The following is a 27,206-nucleotide window of genomic DNA, read 5'->3' as shown; positions in this document are numbered from 1 at the left end:
CTCTTCCTGTGGTGGATTTTCCATGGCAACCTGAAGTCCTAAGATCCCGGGGCGGTACAGGGGGAGGGGTCTTTTCTTCCCTTTGGGTGGGGGGCTTCCTCTGCTGAATAACAGCACTGGGGAGTGGATGCTCACTAAGGACCAGAAACTGGTCAGTTTTGTCCATGATCCTGTTGTCTGCACCCAGCTCATTCCCACCCCAAAGCCTCTGCACAGGCTGTCCTCCCGGCCTTGGACACCCTTCCCCAGCCCTTCCCCATAGCCCGCCTCTCTTTGTCCTTCAGGCCTCAGAGAGGCCCTCCAACCATCTGGATCACATTGCCCTGTTGGGTTTTCCTGCAAATCTTATTTTTGCACGTTGATTGCCAATGTCCCCAGTAACCCATGAGTTCTGTGAGGGCAGGGAATTCTATCATTTTGTTCAGTGCTGTGTCCCTAGCACTTACACGTCTTGGCACACAGGCGCTTAATAAATACCTGTTGCCGACCGAATGAGTTAAAAATTACCAATGTCCCCTCTGTTCTGGGGCCTGAGGCCTCCAGTACCCTCCTTCAGGGGTCTCAGCCTGAGAGCGACACAGACCGTCTTGAACTCCCCCCATCCTCCCCGTGTTGGTCGGGATGGAGTTTGGGAGTCAGAGAAGTGGGAGGGACCAATTCTCTGCCTCTGCCAAAGCCACCAGAACCTGCAATCCCGAGTCTGGCCACACGAGGGCAGCAGAGATTCGCAAGTACAACTCCGGAGGGTCCCAGCGGGCCCCGCCTTAGCGCGCCTTTGGAGTGGCTCTTGAGACCCCGAGTTTCAGGCTTGGAATCTGGTACACCTCTGTTGACCTTGCCCATGCCCCCAAGTAGGCTTCCAAATGTATATTTACATATTTATGTACTGAATTATTTCATGGCAAAAAAGAAGAAAAATACAGAAAAAATCACCCAGTTCTCCCATCCCCCCCAAAGTGTTCTCATTTTGAGCTCTTACCTGCACGTGTTTTTTTCCCTTTTTGTCTGTTTTCTTTTTTTTTCCCCCCTCGAGAGGTTTTCTTTGACGAACCCTCTTCAAAACTGCAAACCGCCCTGTCTTTCTCTCCAAATCCCCCAAATTCTTTTTAACTTTTCCTCTCCCCAGCCCTATTATTTCCTAACCTCCTTTAAATTTGCTAATTTACGGTTCATCGGATCTCTCCCAACCTCCCACCCCTCCCCCAATTCACCTTTCTAAGGGTGAGAGTTTTGCTGCATCTGGTAGGTGCTCAGTAAATATTTCTGGAAGGAAGGAAATCTTACCAAAAGTAAAAAATAAATTAAATAAAACCTAGCAAATAAGCTAAATAACCTTCTTAGCCCCGCCACCCCCAGGCAGCCACTACCATGAAGTCAAGTCTAAACCTGCGCATCCAGGAGCGGCAGATTGTCATCGTGTGCCGCGCAATGGCTCTGCACACGCTTCTACGTAGATGCAGACAAATGAATCTTGTCTGAGCACAGTGTAGCCTAATGGTTAACCACACGGTTTGAGGGCTCACCCTCGGTTGCTGTAGAGCCTTGGGCAAGCTACTCAAACACACTGTGGCTCAGTTTCCCCGTCTGTGAAATAGGGGGGTAATGACAGTTCCTACCTCAAGAAGTTATAGTGAAGATGACATCGCTTAATAGCCAGTGCTCGGCTGCTGCTAGTTATAATTACTTAAAATGTTTTAAAAATCTGACGGCTTATAATGTTTCTTTATATTCCTCCACCTATCTTAATTTGGGACCCCCTGGAAGTTGACCGGAGATCGGAATTCAAGACAGTAATTATTTGGGAGGAAGCCCTGGTCCGGGTGAGAAGAGAGACGGGGACCTGCAGGGGGCGCCAACGAGCAGGCTCCACAAGGCTGGGTTCCCACTGGGCCCTCAAGAAGCCCGCCAAGAGCAAGTGCCTCTGAGACGTCCTACCCAAGGGAGGAGGGAGGAGGAAGCCGAGGCGTTTCTAATCAACTCTCCTTCCGTCTGTGGTCAGGGCAGCTCCCAGGAGAGCCGTGTGGGCCAACAATGTGGCATCCTGTGACCAGAGCAGCCTCAGCAAAGAAATGCCGGTCTGGCAGGTGGAGGGTGCTTGCTGACCGCAGCTGCCCTGGTGCCACATTTTGTTTGCCCACCCCTCTCCTAAAGGCATTCTTTGGCTTCTAAAATGTTACTGTAACCAACGAAGCCATGTGACCTCAAATAAGGTCTTTCCATTACATTAAAAATCAAGCTTTACCTTCTGAATTCGATTTTTGTGCATGATGGACCATTTACACCTCCCCCACCCTTAGGACACTCAGCTGTGTATTAGTCACACACGGCCTGGTACCAGGCACATGCTAACATTCACGTCCATCTCCCAGCCCTTCACGGCCACCTTGCACGGTGGTTTTCATTGTCCTCATTTTACAAAGGAGGAAGCAGAGGGACGTCCCTGGTGGTCCAGTGGTTAAGACTTCGCCTTCCAATGCAGGGGGTGAGGGTTCGATCCCTGGTGGGAGAGCCAAGATCCCACATGCCTCCCAGCCAAAAAACCGAAACATAAGAAAGAAGCAGTATTGTAACACATTCAATAAAGACTTTAAAAATTGTCCACATCAAAAAAAAAAAAAACTTAAAAAAAAAATTGGGCCTTCCCTGGTGGCACAGTGGTTACGAATCCATCTGCCAATGCAGGGGACACAGGTTTGAGCCCTGGTCCAGGAAGATCCCACATGCCGCGGAGCAACTAAGCCCGTGCGCCACAACTGCTGAGCCTGCGCTCTAGAGTCCGCGAGCCACAACTATGGAGCCTGTGGACCACAATTACTGAAGCCCGGGCACCTAGAGCACATGCTCGGCAACAAGAGAAGCCACCACAATGAGAAGCACACGCACCACAAGGAAGAGTAGCCCCCGCTCGCCACAACTAGAGAAAACCCGTGTGCAGCAACAAAGACCAATCGCAGCCAAAAATAAATACATAAATAAATAAATTTATTTTAAAAATTACAAAGGAAGAAGTGGAGGAACAGAGGGTTTAAGGTACTGGCCCCAGGTCACACAGCAATGAAGTGGCTCAGTGCACTGTTTGCTGAATTAACGCATGGAGGTCTGCAGTTGCTGGAGTCTGCTCACATTCCAGGTTTGCCCGTAAGTTGCTTGGCCACCTTAGCCCAGCCCTTGGGCATCATAACTGCCTGTGGTCCTGACCAGCCAGCTCCAGAGCTCCTCAGAGGCCTCAAGATCCCCAGGCCCTGTAAAGGGCTTCTACTGTGGCCTGGGCTGCCTAGCAACCTGCCCTAGACCCTCCCTGGGGTGAGACTGGATTCTAAGAGTAGCCAGACCAGAGCCAGGGGATGGGGGTGTCGGTAGTTCAAAGGCTGTCACAGGGAGAATGGAGATGGCAGGAAGGGGCTGAGGCCAGAGGTTTAGAGACCTCACCCTGGGGAAGCTCGGAGGTGGAGAGGGGTTGATTCCAGATAAGTGTGAGAGCCTCGGGACGGAACTGGAGGTGGATGTGGGGAGGGGAAACCCTTGGCCCCTCTCCAGCTCCCCAGACGAGGGGCTCCTGGGGACACACCGAGGCCTCACTCAGCACAGGGTGCGTACTGGGGATCGGAGGGTGTTGGGCAAATGTGGCAAAACTGTGGGACCACAAGTTGGTGGCCCTGAGGCTGGGTTACCCCAGGGTATGCCCCGCATATCTGTCTTTGTCTTTGGGAGTGGTCTCTGAATTTCTTCTAGGTATCTCTGGGGTCTTGGGGATGTCTGCGTTTTTCTGGGTTTCTCTGGGGTTTCTGAAGGTCTCTAGGTGTCTCTGAGGCTCTACAGAGGTCTCTGTGCTGACAGGTTGGCCCTGCCTGGGACTTATATGGGCAGGAGGGGGAGTATGAAGGTGAGCCCTCTGGAAGTTTCTGGTTCCTCTCAGCCAGGTTGAGGGCCGGTGTAGCCCCTCTTCCCACAGCCTAGCCATGGCCTGCCAGGGCTGCAACAGGAAGGCCCAGGCCCCAGGCTCCCCCAGACCCACCTCCAGAACCCACTGTCTCAGGCCCCAAGCCGGCCTGTCCCATGCCCACATAGTCCACCCCAAGCCTGAGTGTCTGGCCCTTTAGTTCCTCATTTCCTTCACTTCATTTCCTCATTTCCTCCCATTCTAAGAGGCCTCAGTGTTGGAATCCACCCACACCCAGGCCCGCCAGCTGGCGCCCCTCTGTCCCTCTCATCCTAAAAGCCTGATTTCTTGTGTATGCTTGTTGGCTGATTTCAATGTTTGGATTGAACGTGTTGACTGATTTGTATTCACATGACATGATAGGATTCTAAAGGAAAAAAGATAAAAATATACATGGGGAGCTTCTCCTTCCCATCCATCTGCCACTAAGAGGTAACCCCAGGGTATTTGTTTTTCCTGTTTCATCAAAAGTTTCTATAGGGGGGCTTCTCTGGTGGCGCAGTGGTTAAGAATCCACCTGCCAACGCAGGGGACATGGGTTCGAGCCCTGGTCCGGGAAGATCCCACATACCACGGAGCAAGTAAGTCCGTGTGCCACAACTACTGAAGCCCGTGCACCTAGAGCCAGTGCTCTGCAACAAGAGAAGTCTGCACACCGCAATGAGAAGTAGCCCCCACTCACTGCAACTTGAGAAAGCCAGTACGCAGCAATGAAGACCCAACTCAGTCAAAAATAAATCGATTTAAAAAAAAAGTTTCTGTAGGAAGCTGCTTTCCCCCCCACCCCAGTTAACATATTCATTTGAAGACATCTGCTCTCACCCAGGCCCACTCTCGCCCCAGGGCCTTTACACAGGCTGTTCTACTCCCTGCATGCCCTTCCCCCACCTCCTTGCTCAATAAGCCCCCTTATCCTTTGCAATAAACCCTCCCTTGATCATCCCATTAAAAAGTTGCCACCCTCCCTGCTTGCTTCCCAACTTTACTTTCTCTGCCACCTGTTACATATGTTTTAATTAATTAATTAATTTTTGGCTGCGCTGGGTCTTTGTTGCTGCGTGCGGGCTTTCTCTAGTTGTGGCGAGAGGGGGCTACTCTTCATTACGGCGCATGGGCTTCTCACTGCGGTGGCTTCTCTTGTTGCAGAGCAGGGGCTCTAGGTGCACAGGCTTCAGTAGCTGTGGCATGCGGACTCAGTAGTTGCGGCTTGCGGGCTCTCGAGCGCAGGTTCAGTAGTTGTGGTGCATGGGCTTAGTTGCTCCGTGGCATGTGGGATCTTCGCGGACCAGGGATCGAACCTGTGTCCCCTGCATTGGCAGGCGGGTTCTTAACCACTGCGTCACCAGGGAAGTTCCATATTTTCTTGATAGATTCTGCATGTTTCCAGCCTCCCCGACTACTACAAGAACTCCACGGGGATTGGGAGTTTGTCTGTTTTGTTCATGGCTGTATCTGCAGCTCCTAGACCAGTGCCTGGCACACAGTAGGAGCTTAATAATTGTTTGTGGAGGAAATGAATTAGTCTTTCCTTATTGTTTCATAGAGATCTATAATTTCATTTTCATGACTCTGTAGCACCTCCCAGGATAGATGAGCTGTTATTGATCAAACCAATCCCTTAGGTGGTTTCCAATTTTTGTTTTCATAAAACAAGCAGTGCTGCAATGAATCATCCTGTAGCTCTGTCATCTTTTTGCCTTAAAAAAATTTTTTTATTCAAGTATAGTTGATTTACGATATCTTGTAAGTTTCAGGTGACTTTTTTTTTAAATTGTGCAAAGTACACTTAACAAAAATTTACCACGTTAGCCACTTTAAAGTGAACAATTCAGTGATTTTTAGTACATTCACAGTGTGTGCAACCATCATCCCTATTTAGTTCCAGAACATTTTTATTACCTCAAAAGGAAACCCCATCCCCATTAGCAGTCACTCTCCGTATCCCACTCCCCAGCCCCTGACAATCACTAATCTACTATCTGTCTCTGTGGATTTGCCTGTTCTGGACACTTTATATTAATGAAATCATACACTGTGTAGTCTTTTGTGTCTGGCTTTGTTCACTCAGCATAATGTTTTTGAGGTTCATCCGCGTGCAGTGTGTATCAGAGCTTCATTCCTTTTTATGGCCAAATAATGTTCACGGTATGGATGGACTACATTTAGTTTATCCACTCATCTGTTCCTGCCCCTGTCATGTTGTAAACATGAAAATATTCAGGAGTCCCAGGAGTGGGATGCTGGATCAGTGGGCATGCGCCTTCATCATTCCTGTGACAGGATGCCTTACATCGGGCTGCACCACAGATGCTCCCCCAGCAATGTGTGGGGTTGCCTGTTTCCCCACAGCCTGGCCAGCACAGGGTGTCATCACACGTTTGAATTTTTGCCCATCTGATAGATGGAATCAAACAGTATCTCAGAGTTGCTGTGATCTGCTGTGTTTTACTAGGAGTGAGTATCTTTGGGTTGTTGAAGAACAAATTGTAGCCCTTCCCCAAAGTCTCAGTTCAAGACCTTTGACCATTCGTCTGAGTTTGGAGATGGAAAAGGGGCAGAGTCTGAGGAGAGGGGAAAGCGTGGGGGAGTAGACTCCAGCCTCCCAGAGTCCAGGAAAGACTCTTGACATTTATCCCATTTTACAGATGTGGAAACTGAGGTCCCATTTTACAGATGTGGAAACTGAGGTACCATTTTACAGATGTGGAAACTGAGGTACAGAACAGTTAAGGTCAAGCAGTGAGCCAGGGGCTGGAAAGGATTTGAACCTGGTCTGCCTGAAACCCGGACCCCAGTGAGGTTGAGACTCTCTGCCAGCCTACCTGTACCCATTCCCTCCTCAATCTCTCTTGTGTCACTATCCCTCAGGTCTGACTCAGCTCCCCCTCTCCCTCTGGGACTCCAGGCTCCTCAAAAGGTTTGCCACCTCCAGACCCCAGACTCACTCCAGAAGAATCTTTCGACACAGTGCCCCTCCCCTGCTCACATACCTGCTTGGCCCTGGGAATAAAGCCCCACTCCTCCGCCTGGCTTTGGAGGCCTGTGCTGCCTCCCCAACCTGCCCATGTCACCAGTTCCTCCATTTAGTCAGTCCCTTCCAGCCACTCCTAACCACGCTGTCCCAGCCGGCCATGCTTTCTCAAGCTGCAGGACCTTTACTCCTGCTGTGCCTTCTGCCTGGAATCTGCAATGCATTCCTTTCTGCCTTCCACTGCAACTCATCCTCCAAGCCCCAGACTCAACATCCCCTCCCCCAGGGAGCCCTCCTCACATCCCCCCTGCAGCATGGAGGCATGATTTGTACATGAGGAGAGCTCTGATCTTGTGGGAGAGGCTAGGAGCTTGGAAAGTCAAAGGCCGTTTGCCAAGGAATCCTTGGCAAACTCCTACTCATGTGTTGAAACCCCAATTCTAATGTCTCCTCTCCAGGAAAACTTCCAGTACCCTGTCCCTCACTCTGGCCTTGACCTGACTCCATCAGACTTGGGGTGCCTGTGCCCGGTTCTGTCTTTTTCCGAGACTGGTTCCTCCTGAAGCAACTGGACAGGACTGAAGTCTCTTGGGGGGCTCAGCATGGATGATGTTTGTTGAACGAATAAATGAATGCATGGGTTGGGATTCAACTGAACTGAGACCAGGAAGTGAGCTGATGAGGTAGCAGTTAGTTGGGGTGTTACTGGGGGACATGTAGTCATTGGGTTCCAGCAAGAAGGAAGCAGGCTGCCCCTGCCCTTCCCGTAAGAATCCTGGTCCTTGAGGCCTTTCAGCGGGGAGGGGGTGGGGGCGGGTCTCTGTATCTTCTTCATTATTCCCCTCTGCACTTCAGCCGACACCAGTTCCTCTTCCCCTGAGTCGCTGGGTACAGAGCCTGAGAAGCGCCAGGCACCGCAGTGGATCCGGATCCGCGGAGGGTCAGACCCTCTGACCCCCGCGTCCAGGTGAGCCACGACGCAGCCCCTCGGCACCGGAGACTTCTAGCACGACCGAGGCCAAGGCGTGGCAGGGGGACCAGAAAGGTAGGACGGAGGCACTAGAACTTGGGTCTGTGCAAACCACAGCTGGTGGGACCCCGTCAGCAGCACCCCCCACGCCCACCCCCACCGCCAGCCCAAGACTCCCAACAGCCTGCAGTTCGGAAAAGAAAGGCAGAGGGGCGGGGTCGTTTCCGGGGCAACGGCTCATTTGCATGTAGTCCCGACTTGGCCAGAGAGGGCTCCTGAAATGTTGGGGGAAATTGGGCAACTTAGCCCAAAGGGGCTGATCTGAGAGAAGGGGAAGGGGTTGTCTCGGTCAGGTCTCCTCCTCGCCTTCCATGCCCCTGAGGCATCCCGGTTAGGTACCCATTCCCCGGAAGGGGAGACTGAGGCAGGGGGCCAGAGCCAATCAAAGAGGAGCCACCAGCGGAAGGGCTAAGTTTGAACACTTCAGAAGTGGCCTGAGCTGCTCTCAGCTATTAAAAATGTATATAACAAACACAGGTGGCGAGGGGGAGGGTGACCCTAGACTGAGGTTGGGGCTTGGATTCCGGTGTCTCCGCTTAGGTTGCTTGCATGGGGGGCGCCCCGGTGTGGGTGCTGTTGTTGCCGCTGCTGTTACTGCTCCGTCCAGGCAGCCAGGAATTGTCGTGCCACGTGTCCTCGGGGGACGTGGACTGGACCCGGGAGTTCACGGACAAATGCCTGAACTTCAGTGGCCGAAACCTGAGCCTGTTGCCTCAGAACCAGTCTCTGCAGGCCAGCAGTGTGCTTCATCTCGACCTGTCTGGGAATGGCCTTCGAAAGCTCCCACCGCTTTTTTTTGCTCACCTGGGAAAGCTGCAGGTCCTGGATGTGACCAACAACCCCCTGGACCTCGTGGACAGGGCACTGGCCGAACACTGTGACCTTGACCTGAGGGCTGACTGCAGCTGTGGCCTATCACCCTGGCACGAGGTCCGGCGGGACAACTGCTCTGGCCCACAGCCTCTGCTGTGCCTGGATGTGTCCACCGGTGCCTGGCGCAACGTCTCTGCCTTCTTGGAAGTGCGCTGTGGCCTTCCCCTGACCATGATAACCACAGGAGCTCTGGTGGCCAGTGGAATCCTGCTCCTCATGCTTGCCATTGCTGGCCCAGTGCTGGCGTGGAGACTCTGTAGACGTCGGGTAGGCAGTAGCGGGGGCATGAGCAAAACGTGGGCTGCTCAGAATGGTCCCAGGTCTGGTTCGGGCCAGCAGCCACGGTATAGTAGCCGGGGCCTCAGCCCTAAGCTCCCAGCAGCCACCCTGCCTGGATCTTCCACTTCTGACTATGAGAACATGTTTGTGGGCCAACCAGCTGCCAGGCACCAGTGGGCTGAACACAGGTGAGTGACCCACACACATCTGCTTGCAAGACTCTGGAGCCAGATGGCCAGGGTTCAATTCCCAGCTCTGCCTCTTACAGGCTGTGTGATCTTGGGCAAGTCATTTCCACTTCTCTGGGTCACCGTTTCTTCACCGATAAAATGGGGACAATAACAGCCCTCCGCCTCATGGAGTTGGGATAAGAATTGAGTTCTTGTGTAGGAGACAAGTGTTCCTCTCATGACCTGCAAACCCAGCTTCTGGCTGCCAAGGATTGGGAGAGAGGAGGCAGGTGTTCAAGGCAGAGTCGGGGTTCTGCGGTAGCAGTCAGCGGCCTGGGCTCAGATGTCGTGTGACCCAGGGCCGTCTCTGAACTTCTGTTTCGGTCTCTGTAAAATGGGACAGCACTCCGGTCTCCTTCTGACACACAGGAGATGCTAAGAGAGCCATCTGTGTCTCTCTCTACCCCACAAAGTCCTGCCTCCAAAGTTGCCTGGGCTTAGATAGATGGGTTCAACTTTTCCAGGTTGGACGAGGGAGTGGAGGGGATTTCAGGGGGGCAGGCACAAGGAAGGGCAAAAGCCTGGCAGTGGGAGAGAACAGAGAATCTGCTGTGGATGTGTTTTGTGAAGGCAAGACATCAGGGCTGAAGTTGGAGGGGGCTGGGAGGATCCAAGCAGGAAGGGAAGAGCTTGGTCGTGGCTGGGTTTTGCGGCCGCAGAATCCAGAAGGTGGGGAGGCCTGTGAGAGACTATTGGTTAGAAATAAGAGAATATGCAAAGCAGATGCAAATAGAGCTCAAATGCAGAAGTGGGCTGAGGTAAGGAGTTGAAGGCACCACACTCCCTAAGGCAGCTTGTGTTCTGATGCTTGCCTCTGCCTCGCTGTCACCAAGACCTCAGGACCAGTCTCCTCTAAAAACACTGTTAAGAATTGGATGTGTCAATCCCAACCTACATTTTAAAGTTGCAGAGATGGAGGTTCTGGAAATTCCCTGGTGGTCCAGTGGTTAGGACGCTGTGCTTTCACTGGTGAGGGTGCGGGTTCAATCCCTGGTCGGGGAACTAAGGTCCTACGAGTCGTGCGGTGTGGCTGAAAAAAGAAAAAGAAAGAAAGAAAGAAAGAAAGAAATGGAGGTTCTGGAAGGCAGGGGAATGACATGCCCAAGGTCAGAAGCAGAAGCAAGAAACAAACCCTGAGTTCCATCCCCATACAACCATTTATGTATTTGGAGTAAATTATACTAAAGTACAAATGACTGATAGACACCATTTACCCAAAGTGGCCTTTTTTACAAGAGGAGCGGGGGTGGGGGTGTTAGGATGTTCTGGAGGCAGGAAAGTTCTTCTCTGGGTGTCTTGCCCACCATAGCAAGACACTCCTAAGAAGCTACCTCCTCCCTGATCCATTTTGTGGATGGGGAAACTGAGGCTCAGAGATTTATTTTTGTATCAAGACCACAAATTCAGCTGCTTCTGGGGACCTGGTGAAAACATTTCCCATCTGAAGGGGCACTGGTTCAGCTCCAGCTACTTGTGTTCATGTGGCTGATGTGACTAGAGCTTCCAGTTTTTCAAGAGGAAAACAAAATCTAGAATTTAATGTAAAAAAATGGGCAACCATCTCAACTTTAAGGAAGAAAAAAACCCTACAATGACTCAAGGTCCTTGGACCACAGCGTTACAACGCTGAATCCACAGAATATTCCCTGAATCACTGCCCCTTACTTGCTTTCCTCACAGAAAGTTGGGCCAGGCTGGGAGAACACTGCCCCATGACTCACTTTTCTCATATGTAAATATTAGGAGTGGACTCAATTGCCCTGAACTACGTTGCCTCTCAAAGCTGATGTGCCCGCTTCCTGAATCCTACCTGCCCTGCCATCTGTCTGTCCCCACAGGCCTCACCCTTCAGAGGACAACGACTTCTACATGAACTATGAGAGCCGCCACCATGATTCCCAGCCTGTCTACTGCAACTTGCAGTCGCTGGGCCAGGCCCCATCGGATGAAGAAGAGTATGTGATCTCTGGGCGCTGAGCCTTCAACATCTCAAACTCCAGCCTACCCCCTTCCAGGTGACTTGGGGCACCCTGGATCTTCCCTGGCCTCAGTCTTCCCATCTGAGGAATGGGGCCAGGGAAGGATCATCCTTGAGGCCCCAGGGAGGCTCTGCAGCCCTCTCCCTAGACCACTCTGCTCCTCAGGCCACTCAGCTGCTAGAAGTGGAGAAGGAGAGACGCCAACACAGGGATGGGAGGGTCAACGTGTGAACTCTGTCGTCACCCTCCCGTTGGTGTGCAAGTATTGCCCAATAAGTTCTGCGGGACAGATGAGGCTGCTGGGCTTCCAAGACGAGAGGTCTGGGACTCCCAAATTGCTCCCAACCTCCAGTCTCTCCCCTCTGTCACTCTCAGGCCCCCTTCTCAGGTGCCTGGTATCCAGACTTGGCCCCCCAGGGCAGCCCACACTAGCCTCAAAGGGATCCTTATAACTCATGAATGGGACTGCGCCCCTCCCCTGCTCACGCACACTCTATGGCTCCCCACTGCCCCCAGATTCTCAGCCTGGTGGTTGAGACCTGCATGACCCAGCCCTGCCCAACCCACTGCCCTCTCCCATTCCTCTGCCCTTCTGGTCTGGGCCTCCTCTCCATCAAGCTCACCTCCCTCCTGAAGCTTTCATTTTCTCATGTCATTTACCCATGCCTTTCCTTTTGCCCAGATTGCCATCCCCTTCCACGTTTTCTCACTCTTAAGCATCTAAATACAGATGTAGAACTCTGGTCTGGGCATCAGGAGGCATGGGTCCACTTCCTGACTCTGCCATTAACCCTCTGGGCTTCAGTTCCCCCATCTGTAAAACAAGGTGATTAAAATTGGCCTCTAAGGCTGTTTTAGCTCTAATATGCTGAGATACCTTAACTCATCCTTCAAGGCCCAGGTGCAATGCCAATGCCACTCTGAGAACCCTTCCCTGGTTCCTCCTCAGGCAGAGTTCATAATTCCCAGAGCTCAGTGTATTTCAAGAGTTTGTTCAAGCTCATGCCTCAGCTGGGTTTTCTGTCAGCTGCTCCCAGCCCGACTCCTGCCAAGCCCCCAAACTAGGGGAGACAGAGCTGGACACAGACACCCCCAGTCCTGGGAGGTCAAGCCTGGGCCAGAAGGAGAGATGGAACGACGGTCCCCAGAGGGAGATGAATGAAGGAGTTTAAAAAGGGCTGTACGTAAGAGGGGAATCTGAAGTGTGTTTTGAAGGATGCATAGGTGTTCGAGAAGTAGAAAGGAAAAGGCACACTGGGCAGGGGGACCAGCCTGGAGGTGTGAAGAGGCACATGGGCAGCAGTGTCCGGCAAAGGCAACAGTTGATGTTTGGGGAGAGACTCAGTATGGCAGCTGCTACCTTTGGGTGATCCTGACATTGAGTTTAATTTTGAGGTTCCCTTGGCTTCCCCAACACCTGGGAGTGACCCAGGGTGGGAGAGGCAACCTATGAGGGTCTTCAGCTTCCTTGCACCCCTGCATCCCTGCCCTGGACACTACTCGAGCCCCCACTCCTGCTGCCAAAATTCTGTCTTCCTCTGCTCACTAATGCATTGCCTGGGTGGACCTCTTTGCACGATTCTTACTACAATCAGCCACTTATGATTTATCTTCTACTCGTTTGTCCCTGCACTCAGCTGAGCTTGAACGGAGTGGTGGAATTTTGCCTACGTTGCTCCTTCGTGTCCTCAGTGCCCAGCCATGGCCTGGCACAAAGTGGGTACTCACTGAATACATTCGGGGCACCTGCAGTCATTCAGATCTGCCTCTGGATGCTGGGCTTCACAGGGGACACATCTCACTCACTGCTGAAGCTGGGTGCTCTGTCCTCCAGACTCCCATGACAGTTCCTCAGGGTGAACAGGCAAGTGGGTGTGGGGAAGGGGCTGGGCTTGGTACAGCTCAGCAATTCTAAGATCCTAAGTAGGAAAAGATATAACCTGGGAGATGTGGTGTGCATGAAAACGTTCTTCACAGCTTACTTCTCCCTGCTCTTTTTTTAAAATTAGTTAGTTAATTAATTTATTTTTGGCTGCGTTGGGTCTTCATTGCTGTGCACGGGCTTTTCTCTAGTTGTGGCGAGCGGGGGCTACTCTTCATTGCGGTGCTCAGGCTTCTCATTGCAGTGGATTCCTTTGTTGCAGAGCATGGGCTCTAGGCATGCGGGCTTCAGTAGTTGTGGCACACGGGCTTAGTTGCTCCATGGCACGTGGGATCTTCCCGGACCAGGGCTCGAACCCACGTCCCCTGCTTTAGCAGGTGGATTCTTAACCACTGTGCCACCAGGGAAGTCCCTCTCCCTGCTCTTTTTATATGAAAGGATAAAGGCATGATTAACATGAAGGGAGGTGCCACAAACAGGAGAGGTAATGGGGCTCTTCCAGGTCAGGGGCAGATTCACACACAATGCACGTGACTCTGGGCTGCCTGTGTTTGGAAAGGTGACCCCCATGGAGGGAGAGAGAGCAGGATGGTGATAAAGACAGGGCCAGATAATTACGGAAACAGGAGTACTGAGAGATCAGAAGAGATGGAGGGAGGCTGAGACCCAAAAGGGTCTCAGAAACAAAAGCAGAGGAATAGGGAGGTAGAGAAGCACAGAAACAGAGAGAGGGATGTCCCCGGCTGCGCTTGAGGACCATTGGCATCGTGACCACCGTCCAATCTCTTGGCATCCCCAAGAACGTCCTGCCACCCATTCCCCGGACTGTTCCAATCATCTCATATCAGCTCCCCTGAGGGAACTGAGGCCAGCGGGGGTGGGCTCTTCCCAAGGTCACCAGCTCCATCCTGGACACCACAGGGATCAGGTCAGACAGCTTCATTTTTATTACCAGAGTTTTCCATAAACGCACACCCTGTCAGACCATGCCTCCCCAGCCCTCCAGTCCCCAGGCAGATCACCCCAATAAATTAATAATAAATACAAACATAAATACATAGGTTTGGGCCAGGAGGGAGCAGACTGCAATGGTTAGGAATCGGGTATTTCAGGTTCCACGAGCCCATTAGACAGACAAGGACAACTGAAGTCCTTTCCATTGCATTTGTACCATAAGTGAAGGACCAGGGCTGCTCACACGCAGTGGCAGTCCTTCGCCACGAGGTCGTCGAAGGGCGTGAGTGACACGCGGCCGTCGCTGTCATGGTGCATGAGCACCACCGGATCGTAGCTGGCTGGCACGCAGCATGGGGCAGGCGCAGCATCAGGGTTCAGGCCATGCAGGCGCGCTTGCATCTGCGCGTGCGTGTTAGCCGATCGGAAGTGGCTCGGGCACGCGCCGGTGCACATGCGCACGTCCAGCTCGCGCGGCGCCAACACCCAGTCAGCCCAGCCCAGGTCCTCGAGCGACGCGCGCAGGCTCTGCAGGCGACAGCAGCGCCCCTCCCCTAGCGGGCAACCGTCCCGGGTGCGAGCATGCGCGTGGCGTCGCCCCCTGGTGGCGCTTGTCCGCCAGTGCAGCTCAAGCTGGGGCTGTGCAGAAGACAATGCCTCCAGCAACTGGTCCGGTCGCCGCAACGGTCGCAGGCGTATTGCGGGAGCCCGGGAGCTTCCGAGGCTGAGCTGACGCTGTAGTGGCCGCGTCACGTCCCACGAGCTCCGCGCCTTCGGGGACAGCCGGAGAAGGGCCCTATGCAGGCGGGAGGCTGCCGGGAGCCCCTCAGTTAAGTCGACCCGGGGGATGCGCAGGTGCAGGTGGCCGCCTGGTCCAAGTCGCACTATGGGAGAGAGGGAAACCAGTCATTCACGGGCTTACTGTGTGCCGGGCGCGGGGTGGTGGTGGTGTGTGTGTGTGCCCATTTCCTCCAACACCCCAAGCTAGATCTTACCTCACGGCCTTTGCACAAGCTACTTCCTCTACCGGCCACACTCCTCCCCTGAATCTCAGCATGGCTGGTTACATACCACTCCAGCCTGCCTAAAATTGGAACCGACCTATTTTATTTGGTTGTCTATTATTTGCCTCCCCCACCAGAATCTCAGCGGGGATTTCTGTCTGCTTGGTCACCACTGTGTCTGACACATAGTAGGTGCTTAGTTAACGAGCTACTGTGTTTTCAACTCTCTGGTTGCCTCCATATCTGAGAAATGAAGGGTGTCTGGCTCCCCAGGATTCTCAGACTTCCAGGCTGGTACAGATGTTGGGGAGACTGGGGAGACTGAGGTTTGAGGGCTCGCAACCCAGTCACTAGGCTCAGAGAGAGGGAAGTTTTCCTGGAGTCCCACAGCACAAGTGGGATTAGGGCGGGATAAGAGCTCTTCCTTCTGGCCTGACATCCACCCCTCAACTCCCAGTTCCTAGCGCAGCCCACATCTCCTTGCACCCCCTCCATCCGCTGGAGGCTCGGTGGAGGGCGTGAAAATACTCCACTCCCTCCCTAAGGCACCAGTCACGTGCAACTTTAGCAGTGCCTTGGCACGCGATTGCATCAGATTCGGAACCATCCCAAGCAGGTTCTGCGCATCTCTGTGCACCTCTCTGTCCCTTTCCCCGTCCCGCCCTTCCGCCGGACCCCTGGATCCTTCCCACTGGAAATCCCCCTCCAACCCTTTCCTCACATCCAAGAGCAGGGACCACGTGCCCTCGCCCAACCTTGTCTCTGGGTTCTCCGGACTCTTGGAGTGTTCAGTAGAGTCTCTGGATTCTCTGGCCTTAGTTTCCCCATCTGCCACCCGGGGAGGTGTTGTAACATCTCAGGTTGGCTAAGCCTCGCCTGGTCCTGATGCAAACCCAGCCTTTAGTTCCCCCATCAGCCTCGAGGGGTGACTTTCTTGCCGGGTTCATGGATGGGAAAACTGAGGCTCGGCGGCAGGTCTAGGCCTCTATGTTTAAGAACCACTGGTTAAATGATGGGAGCTGCCCAGGGTGGGGTCTCCGAGATTTTACTCACGCTTTGGAGTGACTACCAGGACTTGAGGAAGGGGAATGAGGTCCGGGTTCGAGTCTTCCCGGGTCTGGTTCGCTCGAAGCCGGGTCAGCAAATCTTCGTAGCGTTTCCGCAACTCCCGGAATCTGGAGACATCAGGACTGGAGTGCACGTTTGAGGGTCCCGGGAAAGTGGGGAGGTGCTCCTGGGCCAGAGATAGGGCGCCTCGCGACGGCAGCCAGGAGAACATGAACAGCATCAGCAGCATCGGAGAGCAGTGTGGTGGTGTCGGTCTCTGCCCTGGCATGGCTGTGTTAGTTAAGCTCTAAGCTGGGACTGACCGGACGCTGCTGGACTAGCCTTTATAGTCCCCGGACTTTGTCCGCCCCCGCCTGCCTGGTCCCGCCCACCGTGGGTGCAGAGTAAACACTCCAGGGACCACAACTGGGCGGGGTCTTCGGCTGCTTTTCAGGGGGCAGTGCTTTCTGATGGGTAGGAGCTCCTCGGTATGCTGGGAAATCCCCCTCAGGAGCCTCTCTGAGCCTCAGTATCCTCTTCTGTGAAATGGGGACATCATCCCAGCTTGGTGGACTGGAGGGAAGAATAATTTTCTCAAAAAAGATTTATTACTATGTGCTAAACTCCACAACAGGAGCTTAAGGGATGAGGTGGCTTTCTTCCCTGATGAGATTCCTGCTCTCCCCTCTTTGCTTAGGGTCAAAGGCTGAAGATAGTGAAAAACAAAGGAAGCAGAGGAAAAAAAAAAACGGCCAGAAAGTGCAACCTGGGGCAAACCATTCCTCTCCATCACACCTCTATTTCTTCATCTGGAAAATAAGGAAGGATTGAGACTTTCACTGGAGAGAAGGTCAAATGAGGTGTAAAGGACAGGACCAGGCACATAGCAGGTGCTTGATAAACTGGGTGTTTTTGCAGTTACTCATCTTCAGCTGGGGAACTCCTATCCATTCCTCAAAACCCTACTCAGAAAGCCCCTCCTCCAGGAAGCCTTCTGACATTTCCTTTCCAGGCTCAGCAGGGTGCTTCCAACCCCATGCCTTCCTCCAGCCCAGCCCTGACCCCACAGCGCTGGGAGTGTGTGTGCTTGCTTGTCTCTGTCTGCCCCAGACTGGGGGCTTCTTGAAGGCTTGGGCAGGGATGAAGCTACTCTGGGCCCCCATCCTTTGGCTGGGCCTGAAGAAGAGGTGGCAGAGAATTGGGGTGCCGGGGCCTGGGGCAGTGAAGGCTGGTATCAAGTCCAGTCACCAGAGGATAGAGGGGTAGAGGGTGCCCCAGGAACATCCTTTCTCCTGGGGTACCCAGCCCTTGCCCTACTGCTCAGGACTCCTGGCCCCAGGCATCCATCCCTGTGCCTACTCCCAGCTTCCTGGCCTCAGGATGGGCCACTGTGCAAAGCAGATCGTGGGGGTGTGTAAAGTGTGACGGGGTGTGTGCAGGCAACAGATACAAGGAGGGGTGTCACACAGCAAGGCTCCTACTGGAGAAATGGAGTCCAGGCCTTCCCCACCTCCAGCTGTGTGAGTCCCACCAAGCCTCTGGCTCCACTGGGTCTCAGCCTCAGCTTCTGTCAGTGGGATTATCGCCCAGCTATGGGGGTGGAGGGCTGAGGCTCTCGATGTGATGCCCCGGGCATTCAGCAGGTGCTTAGTAGAGACGTCTCTCTGCTCATGTCACCATCATGTCCAACTGACTGCAGCTGGTTGGGAGGCTGGACCAGTCCTCTTCTTTCCATGGGACTCAGTTCCTTTCTAGGGATAAGGAAACAAAGACTTTGAGGGGCAAGTAAGGTAGGTAGAGTTGTAGGGGACGATCTCACCATAGGATCTTGCACGTGTCCACACAGGCCACGCAGACCTCATCTGAGTCTTGTCAGAATTCCTGGGTGCCCTGGGAACCCAGAGTTTGGAGGCCTGGGGGGAGTTTCTCGGAAGCCATCACCACTCACCTCCTTACCTCTCTTGGAAAGCTGTCATGGGACAGCTTCTCATGCCTCCCAGGTATGAGCCTCCCCAGGAAATTCACAGAAAATTCAACTTTTAAAGTGAACAGGACTTCCCTGGTGGCGCAGTGGTTAAGAATCCGCCTGCCAATGCAGGGAACATGGGTTCGAGCCCTGGTCCAGGAAGATCCCACATGCCGCGGAACAACTAAGCCCATGCGCCACAGCTACTGAAGCCCGCGCGCCTAGAGCCCATGCTCCGCAACAAGAGAAGCCACCGCAATGAGAAGCCCGCGCACCGCAACGAAGAATAGCCCCCGCTCGCCGCAACTACAGAAAGCCCGCGCGCAGCAACGAAGACCCAATGCAGCCAAAATAAATAAATAAATAAATTTTAAAAATAAATAAATAAAGTGAGCGATTGAGTGGCATTTAGTACATTCACAGTGTTGTGAAACCACCACCTGTGTCTAGTTCCAGAATATTTTCATCACCCCAAAAGGAGACCCCGTCCCCATTAGCAGTCACTCCCCATCCCCCCTCCCCCAGCCCCTGGCAGCCACTAATCTGCCTTCTATCTCTATGGATTTGCCTGTTCTGGACATTTAATATTAAACATTCTTTCCCCACATGAACAATTCTCTGACACCAGCTGGGTGTCCTATAATTCAACTCAGTTATGGCACTGTCTACCCAGAGATAGCATCAGACCCCACGGCTTAAGGGCTCAGTACCACAAGACTGCCCTCCACCACCCCTCTTTAGATGCCAGTCACAAGTCCAGGTGGTCACCTGTACTTTTGACCAATGGCTATAAATCAGAGGTTTCCATAATCCCTTCCTTGGGTTTGATTAATTTGCTAGAGCCAGTGAGAGAACTCAGGAAATCCATTCACTCACTAGATTACAGGTTTATTACAAAGGATATTAAAGGAAAGGGAGGGACTTCCCTGGTGGCGCAGCGGTTGAGAATCGGTCGGCCAAGGCAGGGGACACGGTTCGACCCCTGGTCCGGGAGGATCCCACATGCCGTGGAGCAACTAAGCCCTGCACCGCAACTACTGAGCCTGCACTCTAGAGCCCGCGAGCCACAACTGCTGAGCCCACGTGCCACAACTACTGAAGCCCACGCACCTAGAGTCCATGCTCCGCGACAAGAGAAGCCACCGCAATGCAAAGTCCGTGAACCGCAACAAAGAGCAGCCCCTGCTCGCCGCAACTAGAGAAAGCCCGTGTGCAGCAACGAAGACCCAACGCAACCAAAAATAAATAAATAAATAAATTTATATTTAAAAAAAATAAAGGAAACGGATCAACAGCCAGATGGAAGAGATGCATAGGGCAAGGTATGTGAAAAGGGCATGGATTTTCCATGTCCTCTTCCAGCACACCACCCTCCCAGCACCTCTGCATGTTCATCAACCCAGAAGCTCTCCAAAGCCCATCCTTTGGGGTTTTATGGAAGCTTCATTACATAGGCACAGTTGATTAAGTCATTGGCCATTGGTGATTGAACTCTAGCTCCAACCCCTCTTCCATCCCCAGAATTGGGCGGTATAGGGAGGTTGGGGCTGAATGTTCCAACCCTCTAATTGCATGATTTGTGCTCCTAGCAACCAGCCTCTATCCTTGAGTTGTTTTTCAAAAGTCACCTCTATAACATAACGAAAGACACCTTTATCTCTCTCTTCACAGGAAATCCCAAGGGTTTTAGGAGCTCTATGCCAGAAATGGGGTGGAAGACCAAATGTATATTTCTTATTATAAGTCACAATATCACATATATAAACGGAATCGTGCAGCATGTGGCCTTTTAGATCTGGCTTCTTTCACTCAGCGTGTTTTCAGGGCTCATCTATGTTGGAGTGTGTATCAGTGCTTTTCTCTTTTTTATGACTGAATAGTATTCCAGCATATGAAGACACCACACTTCATTCATCCATTCATCCGTTGATGGTCATTGGGTTGTTTCCACCTTTTCAACTATTGTGAGTAGTGTTTTCGCGAACACATACATGAAGATTTGAGGACCTGTTTTCAATTCTTGTGAGGTTGTACGCAGAAAGGGAATTGCTGGATCATATGATCATTCTATGTGTAACTTTTTGAGGCATCACAAAAATGTTTTCTACAGCCCTCTGCCTTTTTATTTATTATTTTATTTTATTTTATTATTATTTTTTTTTTGCGGTACGCGGGCCTCTCACTGCTGCGGCCCCTCCCGTTGCGGAGCACAGGCTCTGGATGCGCAGGCCCAGCGGCCATGGTTCACGGGCCCAGCCGCTCCACGGCATGTGGGATCTTCCCGGACCGGGGCACGAACCCGTGTCCCCTGCATCGGCAGGCAGACTCTCAACCACTGTTCCACCAGGGAAGCCCTGCCTTTTTATTTTTAAATTTTTATCAAGATATGACTTACAGAAAGCAAAAAGGCCTAATCTTAGGTGTTGAGTTTGATGACATTTCACATAACCACCTCCCGAAATGAGGTTCCAGAACATTCCCAGCTCCATCACTCTCCCTACCTTCAGATAACAGCTGTGCCCACCTCTGTTACCATGGATGAGTTTGCCTGTTTCCTAACTTGATGTAAACAGAACCAGCCAGTACATCCTCTTTTCTGTCTGGTGACTTTCACTCAACACCATGGCTGTGAATGGCTGTGTTCTTCACCTATTGTGTGCCTTGTTCTTTTTCCTTGCTGTATAGTATTCCACTGTGCATGTCCAGGAGTGGAGCTGCTGACTCATGAGTGGGTGTCTGTCACTTTACGAGCAGGACCAGTAATTAGTTTCCTTTATTCCTGGAACTTCACAAGGGGACACAGCCCGTGGGTGGTCCCTAGGGACAGGAAAGGATGACATTAGCTCCCTGGTGGTTTCCACTTCACCAAATTCTGGAATGCTGGCAGCCAGGCCGATCTGGCTCCCCTTCACAGCATTGTTAGCCGATGACCTCATGGCCAGTCCCATGGCCAAGCTGGGAGGAACAGTGGGGCAGGCCGCAGGCAGCCAGCCAGCGATGAGCTCAGTCGGCCGGGACCCTGCATTCCTCATTGGCAGCTTCCACGAGCCCCAGAGGCCACGCCACGGCAGAGGTAAACAGAGCACAGAGGCCGGGGGTCAGGCTGTTCCCTCCACTTGGCTTAGCTCCCAACCTCCTAGAATTTTTCCTCACTTCCTTCTGTTGGCCGTAGGCACCCTCATCAGACACACGCAACACACAAGAAACAACCCAAACCCAGTTGTTGGTTTCTCATTATGTGAGGCAAACACAGTCATGACACGAGATCCAGAAGAGGTGAAAAAGCAGGTTATTAAAAAATCTCTTGAGTTCAACGGACAAGGAGAACTGCTGTCCTGCAGCTGTGAACGTCCCTCCAGGCCAGCATGTTGCCTGTGTCATCGATGGGGGGCCACAGGCAGCCTGGGTTCAAATCATGGCTTAGTCCTTGAGATGCCAAGCAGATTTGGGAAGCATTACTTATCTCTCCAAACCTGTTTCTCAGTGCAGCCTGTTTCTCAGTATTACCCTCTTATAGGGCAGCACTGAGTAGACGAAGTTGGATTGGACTGGATTGGACTGGCAAACTCCTATTTACCTCTTAAACCCCAGTTTGATGCCCCATCTTCCAATAAGACTTCCTTGTTCTCTGCCCAGGTTCCCTCAGGCTGAGGGGCCTCCCTCTGGCCTCATCTTGACCACACAAGGCTGGAGGGTCTGAGTCTGGCTCTGTGCCCTGTCAGACCAGAGCTTTCTGGGACCAAGTCCCAGTATCATTATGTTAGTTTCCTGCGGCTGCCATAGTAAATTGCCACAAACTGGGTAGTTTAAAACAACAGAAACTTATTCTGTCACAGTTCTGGAAGCCAGAACTTTGAAATCATAGGTTGGCAGGGCCGTGCTCCCTCCAAAGGCTCTGGGGGAGGAGGCTTCCTTGCCTCTTCCAGCTTCTGGGGGCCCCAGGTGTTCCTTGGCTCGTGGCTGCATCACTTCAGTCTCTGCCTCTGATTTCCCATGGCCTTCTCCTCTTCTCTGTCTATCCCTCCTCTTCTCTAAGGACACCTGTCAGTATGCAGTAAGTCTCCTACGTGCGAACGAGTTCCATTCTGAGAGCGCGTTTGTAAGTCCAATTTGTAAGTCCAACAAAGTTAGCTAACGTACCCAACTAACACAATCGGCTATATAGTACTGTACTGTAATAGGTTTATAATACTTTTCACACAAATAATACATACAAAACAAACAAACACAAAAAAATAAAGAAAACATTTAAAATCTTACAGTACAGTCCCTTGAAAAGTACAGTAGTACAGTACCACAGCTGGCATACAGGGACTGGCATCGAGTGAACAGGCAAGAAGAGTGACTGACTGGTGAAGGGAGAGGAGGTGGGAGATGGTAGAGCTGAAGGATCGTCAGCAATAGGAGACGGAGGGCAAGCTGCAGTTTCACTCACGTCCCACGTTGATGGAATGTACGTTCGCATCTTTGAAAGTTCGCAACTTGAAGGTTCATATGTAGGGGACTTACTGTATTTAGGGCCCAGTGTAAATCCAGAACAGTCTCATTTCAAGATCTTTAACTTAATTACTTCTGCAAAGACCCTTTGTCCAAATGAGGTCACATTCACAGGGACTGAGGGATCTGTATCAGCTCATCAAGGGAGGTGTGGTCCAGAGAAGGGCCATGAAATTCCCTGAGAAACATCACAGCAGTGAATGATGGCGATGGTGTGGAGAGACACCTACATCTGCAGCAAAGTGTGGAGGGGAATACCTGGGGAAAAATTTTGAGCACCTACTGTTACCAAACTGAACTCGGGTCAGCTCACCCTACGTGCAACAAAGCCAATCTACTGACACCAGGTTGTGTTGAAGGAAAGCACAACGTTTATTGCAGGGCACCAAGCAAGGGAGTGAGAGACCAGCCTCCAATCCACTCCACCTTGGCCCCTGAGTTAGGAGTTTTTTTAAAAGGGGAAGAACAAAAAGGCTGAAATTAATCATCTTGTGACATTGCTGTGACATTTGTTTTTTTTTTGTTTTTTTTTTTTTTGGTACGCGGGCCTCTCACTGTTGTGGCCTCTCCCGTTGTGGAGCACAGGCTCCGGACGCGCAGGCTCAGCGGCCATGGCTCACGGACCCAGCCGCTCCGCGGCATGTGGGATCTTCCCAGACCGGGGCACGAACCCGTGTGCCCTGCATCGGCAGGCGGACTCTCAACCACTGCGCCACCAGGGAAGCCCCTCTGTTTTTTTTTAATCAGAATTGTACCCATTCTTTTCTTCTTCTTTTTTAAAATATTTATTTATTTGGTTGCACTGGGTGTTAGTTGCAGTGCTTGGGCTCCTTAGTTGTGGCATGTGAACTCTTAGTTGCAGCATGCATGTGGGATCTAGTTCCCTGACCAGGGATTGAACCCATGTCCCCTGCATTGGCAGGCAGATTCTTAACCACTGCACCACCAGGGAAGTCCTGGAGTACAAAGTCGTAACTACTGTGCCACCAGGGAAGCCCCTGCTGTGACATTTCTTAATCGTAGTTTCAGGCATCAGGATATGTCTGGTTTACGATGCTCTGGCCAGGTGGTCCATGGCTCTGGGGTCTGTGAGCCCATCTCGCCCCGGAGAAACAAGCTGAGTTTGTATGTTAGCGATGTTATCTACAATAGCCATTTTGGTACATTAACGATGTTATCAACATCAGCAATTTTAATCATCTGACTCTGGTTGATTAGTGTTCAGGTAGCACAGGATTGAGGTCAGACGGGACAAGAAAGGGAATGAAGTTTGGGATCGAGGGATTAATCCTAAACTTGGTAAGGGAACTCGGTTTTAGGGGGGCTCAGTTTCACTACTATGTGTCTGGCACATAAGACATAATCCTTATAAGACCTGATGGGAGCGGATGACGATCTTCACTTCACAGGTGACAACCTGAGGCCGGAGAGGCATTGTGCCAAGGCCAGAAACCAGTGAAGCTGGGCTTGAAGCCCAGGCCAGCCCCCTAGCCTGCTCCGTCTCCCCCAGAGCCTCTAAAAAGAGGGGATCTGGCCACCCTCAGGGGCCAGCATGAGATGTGGGGCAGCGAGGAGGAAGACGAATTCTCCCTCTACCCTTCTGAGTTCTTGGTTGAGACCCCCTGGAATAAAAGACAGACTAGCAAGAGAAAGACACACAGAAATTTAACATGTATATCTCGTGTATATATGAGAGATACAGAGGGAAACTGAGTAAAACTCCCCAAGGGGGCCCCAGCCACTCCCTTAAATATCATCTTCCGCTAAAGACAAAAGAAAGGTGCTGGGCCTGGGGTGGGTGTTGAGGCCAATTCTGTGAGGTGACCAGGAAAAGCACAGTAAACAAGGGTAAGATTCGTTCTGCAGGTTTTACTTTGTGCTCTCTCCACTGATAAGATTCTCCAGGGATTCAGAGCCAGGCTCTTCCTCCTCGTACAGAGAGGGAGACACACTTAACGAATGGAGACTTCTTTTATAAATGTAAGTGCCCCTTACAAAAGCATAACTTCTACTCTGTTTTCAGAGTTTCTCCTGTACCTGCAGTTTCTCAAAAGAATCTTTATGCCAAAGAGGCAGGCTCTGGAGTGGCACCTTCTGCCACCCTTCAGATGGGACTGATGAAATTGCAATGTTGGGCATATGATGGGCTTGCAATACCTGGGCATTGTGGGAAGAACTCAGGCTCAGGGAAGGGAGATCCAGGTTCGAATCCTGATCATGCCAGTTCCTGGCTGTGTGACCTTGGGCAGGTGGCTTGGCCTCTCTGTGCCACTCTTCCTTCAATGTCCTGAGTCCTGGACAGGCCACAGCTGTGAGGATCCACAGGTCTTTCTCCTTGTGCCCACATGAGAAGTGCTTTAAAGGAACTCATCTATTCATTTATCCATTCACTCCTTCATCCATTCGCTCCACAGATATTTCTTTAACATCTATTATGTGCCAGACCTCCTTTCAAGTAGCAAAAGAAAAGTCTCTAGGCATGGGAGGAGTAGAGGAAAGGGTGATTCTGGCAGGGGAACACAGCATGTTCAAAGACCCTGAGATCAGACAGGCAACTCCAGGCACCAGGCTGGCAAAGGAACTTGAAAGCTGATGCAGGCCCATGAGGCCATTCACAGCAGACAAGCCTGGTTCAAATCCGAGTTTGTCTTCTCCTTGGCTCTGTGGCCCGGGCAAGCAAGCACTTCACATCCTAGAATCTTTTCCTTGTCAAAGGTAGTTTTCCTCACCTGGAGAGGTTTTTTTGCAGCTCTTCACAGTCAAGGTAAGTTTTAAAAAAAATCTGTGAGCATGTGAATGCACCCCCAAAGGTGCCCAACTGATGGCCGGGGTTACTTGAGCAAAGTCGCTTTTAGTTTATTTTATTATTAAAACAATTAAAAAATTATTTTCCATTACGGTTTACTACAGGATACTGAATGTAGTTCCCCTATGCTATGCAATAGGACCTTGTTTTTAAATAAAATTTTTAATTGTGGTAAAATACATGTTACATGAAATGTATCATTTTAACCATTTAAACATGTGCAACTTAGTGGCATTTAGCACATTCTCAGCGTGGTGTAGCCATCACCATTATCTATTTCCAGAACTTTCCCATCACCCCAAAAGGAAACCATGTCCCCATCCGCAGTCACTCCCCATGGCCCCTCCTCCAGCCCTTGGCAGCCACGGAAACTGGCCCCAGAGAGTTGACAGAAGCAGAAGACTAACAGGAATTCTTGAGTTTGTCTTGCAGAGCAACAGATAGGGGAACAGCTTGTTGAAACCCCTCTGCTTGTAAACTGTCTTCACTGATTAAGCTTGCTTTAGTTATTTTTTCTTTCATTCTTTTCTTCCTCTCTTTAATTGCATACCCTCCCAGAGTCATGTAGGCCAGCTGTTTTACAGGAACTTGGAGTCAGCTCTTGTTTAACTAAGGCTGATGGGGACCACTGACCCCAAAACTGGGCCCGTGCAAGCATTGAATGAATGGCCTTTTTTTTTTTTTTTGCGGTACTTGGGCCTCTCACTGTTGTGGCCTCTCCCGTTGTGGAGCACAGGCTCCGGACGCGCAGGCTCAGCGGCCATGGCTCACGGGCCCAGCCGCTCTGCGGCATGTGGGATCCTCCCGGACCGGGGCACGAACCCCTGTCCCCTGCATCGGCAGGCGAATTCTCAACCACTGCGCCACCAGGGAAGCCCTGAATGGCCTTTTGACGTCAGAAAACTCCACCCTCAGATCATGCTAAGTGCCTCCATTTTTGAAGATGCAGAAACATGTAACCCAGATACGCCTGTGCAGAACACTGATTACCTCACCTTTTCCCCTACCTCCAATCACCTTTTCCTATGCCCAAGACCACTCTGCTTCTCCCATAAATATCCCAACCCCCTCGTCTTCGGGGAGGCAGATCTGAGACTTGTTCTCCCGTCTCCTCGCTTGGCTGCCTTATGAATAAATTCTTTCTCTGCTGCAAACCTCAGAGTCTCAGTGTTTGGTTTGCTGTGTGTCAGGCAAATGGACCCAGTTCGGTAACACTGGTATCAACATGTGTGTACAAGTTTTTGTTTGAACACCTGCTTTCAGTTCTCTTGGGTATATATCAAGGAGTGGAATTGCTGGGTCATGTGTTAATTTTATGTTTAACTTGTTGAGAAATCACCAAGCCTTCTCCTGTCAGTTTTATTTTTCATTATGAAATATTCCAGGCATATACACAAAAGTATCAATAATAAAGTAACAAATACCCAAGTACCCAGCACCCTGCTGAAGAAACATTCCCAAGAGAGCTGAAGCAACATTCCCAAGAGAGCTGAAGCAACATTCCCAAGAGAGCTGAAGCCTGTGTACACCTCCACCACCTACCACTCATCAAGCCTTTGTCTAAAATTGGGATTTGATTTGATCATCCCCATGCATGCCATATATATATATATATATACATACATATATATAGTAAGTATATTTAAAATTTTATCAACAAAATGGTGCACTATGCAGCTCCAACATCTCCTTCCCCTACAGGACCATCAAACAAAAACTATCAGAATTGACTTTGTTAGAACTCTGGA

At 51.5% G+C, this 27,206-nt stretch overlaps 2 protein-coding genes across 3 annotated transcripts; one reads left to right on the top strand and one right to left on the bottom strand.

Annotated features, from left to right (window-relative positions):
* Nucleotides 1-7,772: 7,772 nt before the first annotated feature.
* LRRC25 (leucine rich repeat containing 25) lies at nt 7,773-13,222 on the top strand. Of its 2 annotated transcripts, XM_067730174.1 has the most exons (3): nt 7,773-7,956; nt 8,482-9,281; nt 11,162-13,222. In XM_067730174.1, the coding sequence occupies exons 2-3, from the start codon at nt 8,491-8,493 to the stop codon at nt 11,298-11,300; spliced, it is 930 nt and encodes a 309-aa protein (XP_067586275.1). In that variant the 5' UTR covers nt 7,773-7,956; nt 8,482-8,490; the 3' UTR covers nt 11,301-13,222. The 2 variants fall into 2 exon arrangements, with proteins under 2 accessions (XP_067586275.1, XP_067586277.1); XM_067730176.1 differs by lacking the exon at nt 7,773-7,956 and having other exon boundaries at nt 8,241-9,281.
* An 896-nt stretch (nt 13,223-14,118) lies between these two features.
* Nucleotides 14,119-17,824, bottom strand: GDF15 (growth differentiation factor 15). Its single transcript, XM_067733248.1, has 2 exons — nt 16,196-17,824; nt 14,119-15,022 (listed from the first exon to the last, which is right to left on the bottom strand). The coding sequence occupies exons 1-2, from the start codon at nt 16,476-16,478 to the stop codon at nt 14,379-14,381; spliced, it is 927 nt and encodes a 308-aa protein (XP_067589349.1). The 5' UTR covers nt 16,479-17,824; the 3' UTR covers nt 14,119-14,378.
* Nucleotides 17,825-27,206: the final 9,382 nt, after the last annotated feature.

Source organism: Pseudorca crassidens, chromosome 3 (assembly GCF_039906515.1).
Source record: "Pseudorca crassidens isolate mPseCra1 chromosome 3, mPseCra1.hap1, whole genome shotgun sequence".
Lineage (NCBI taxonomy): Eukaryota > Metazoa > Chordata > Mammalia > Artiodactyla > Delphinidae > Pseudorca > Pseudorca crassidens.
Note: the sequence above shows the minus strand (reverse complement) of the source record. Positions and strands in the feature narration are given on the sequence as shown.

Excerpts from the sequence above, each read along its gene's own strand:
- LRRC25 (XM_067730174.1), top strand. The coding sequence starts at position 8,491 with ATGGGGGGCGCCCCGGTGTGGGTGCTGTTGTTGCCGCTGCTGTTACTG. Across the intron at positions 9,282-11,161 it reads CACCAGTGGGCTGAACACAG|GCCTCACCCTTCAGAGGACA; the intron begins GTGAGTGACCCA and ends CTGTCCCCACAG.
- GDF15 (XM_067733248.1), bottom strand. The coding sequence starts at position 16,478 with ATGCCAGGGCAGAGACCGACACCACCACACTGCTCTCCGATGCTGCTG. Across the intron at positions 15,023-16,195 it reads CCTGGTAGTCACTCCAAAGC|TGCGACTTGGACCAGGCGGC; the intron begins GTGAGTAAAATC and ends TCTCTCCCATAG.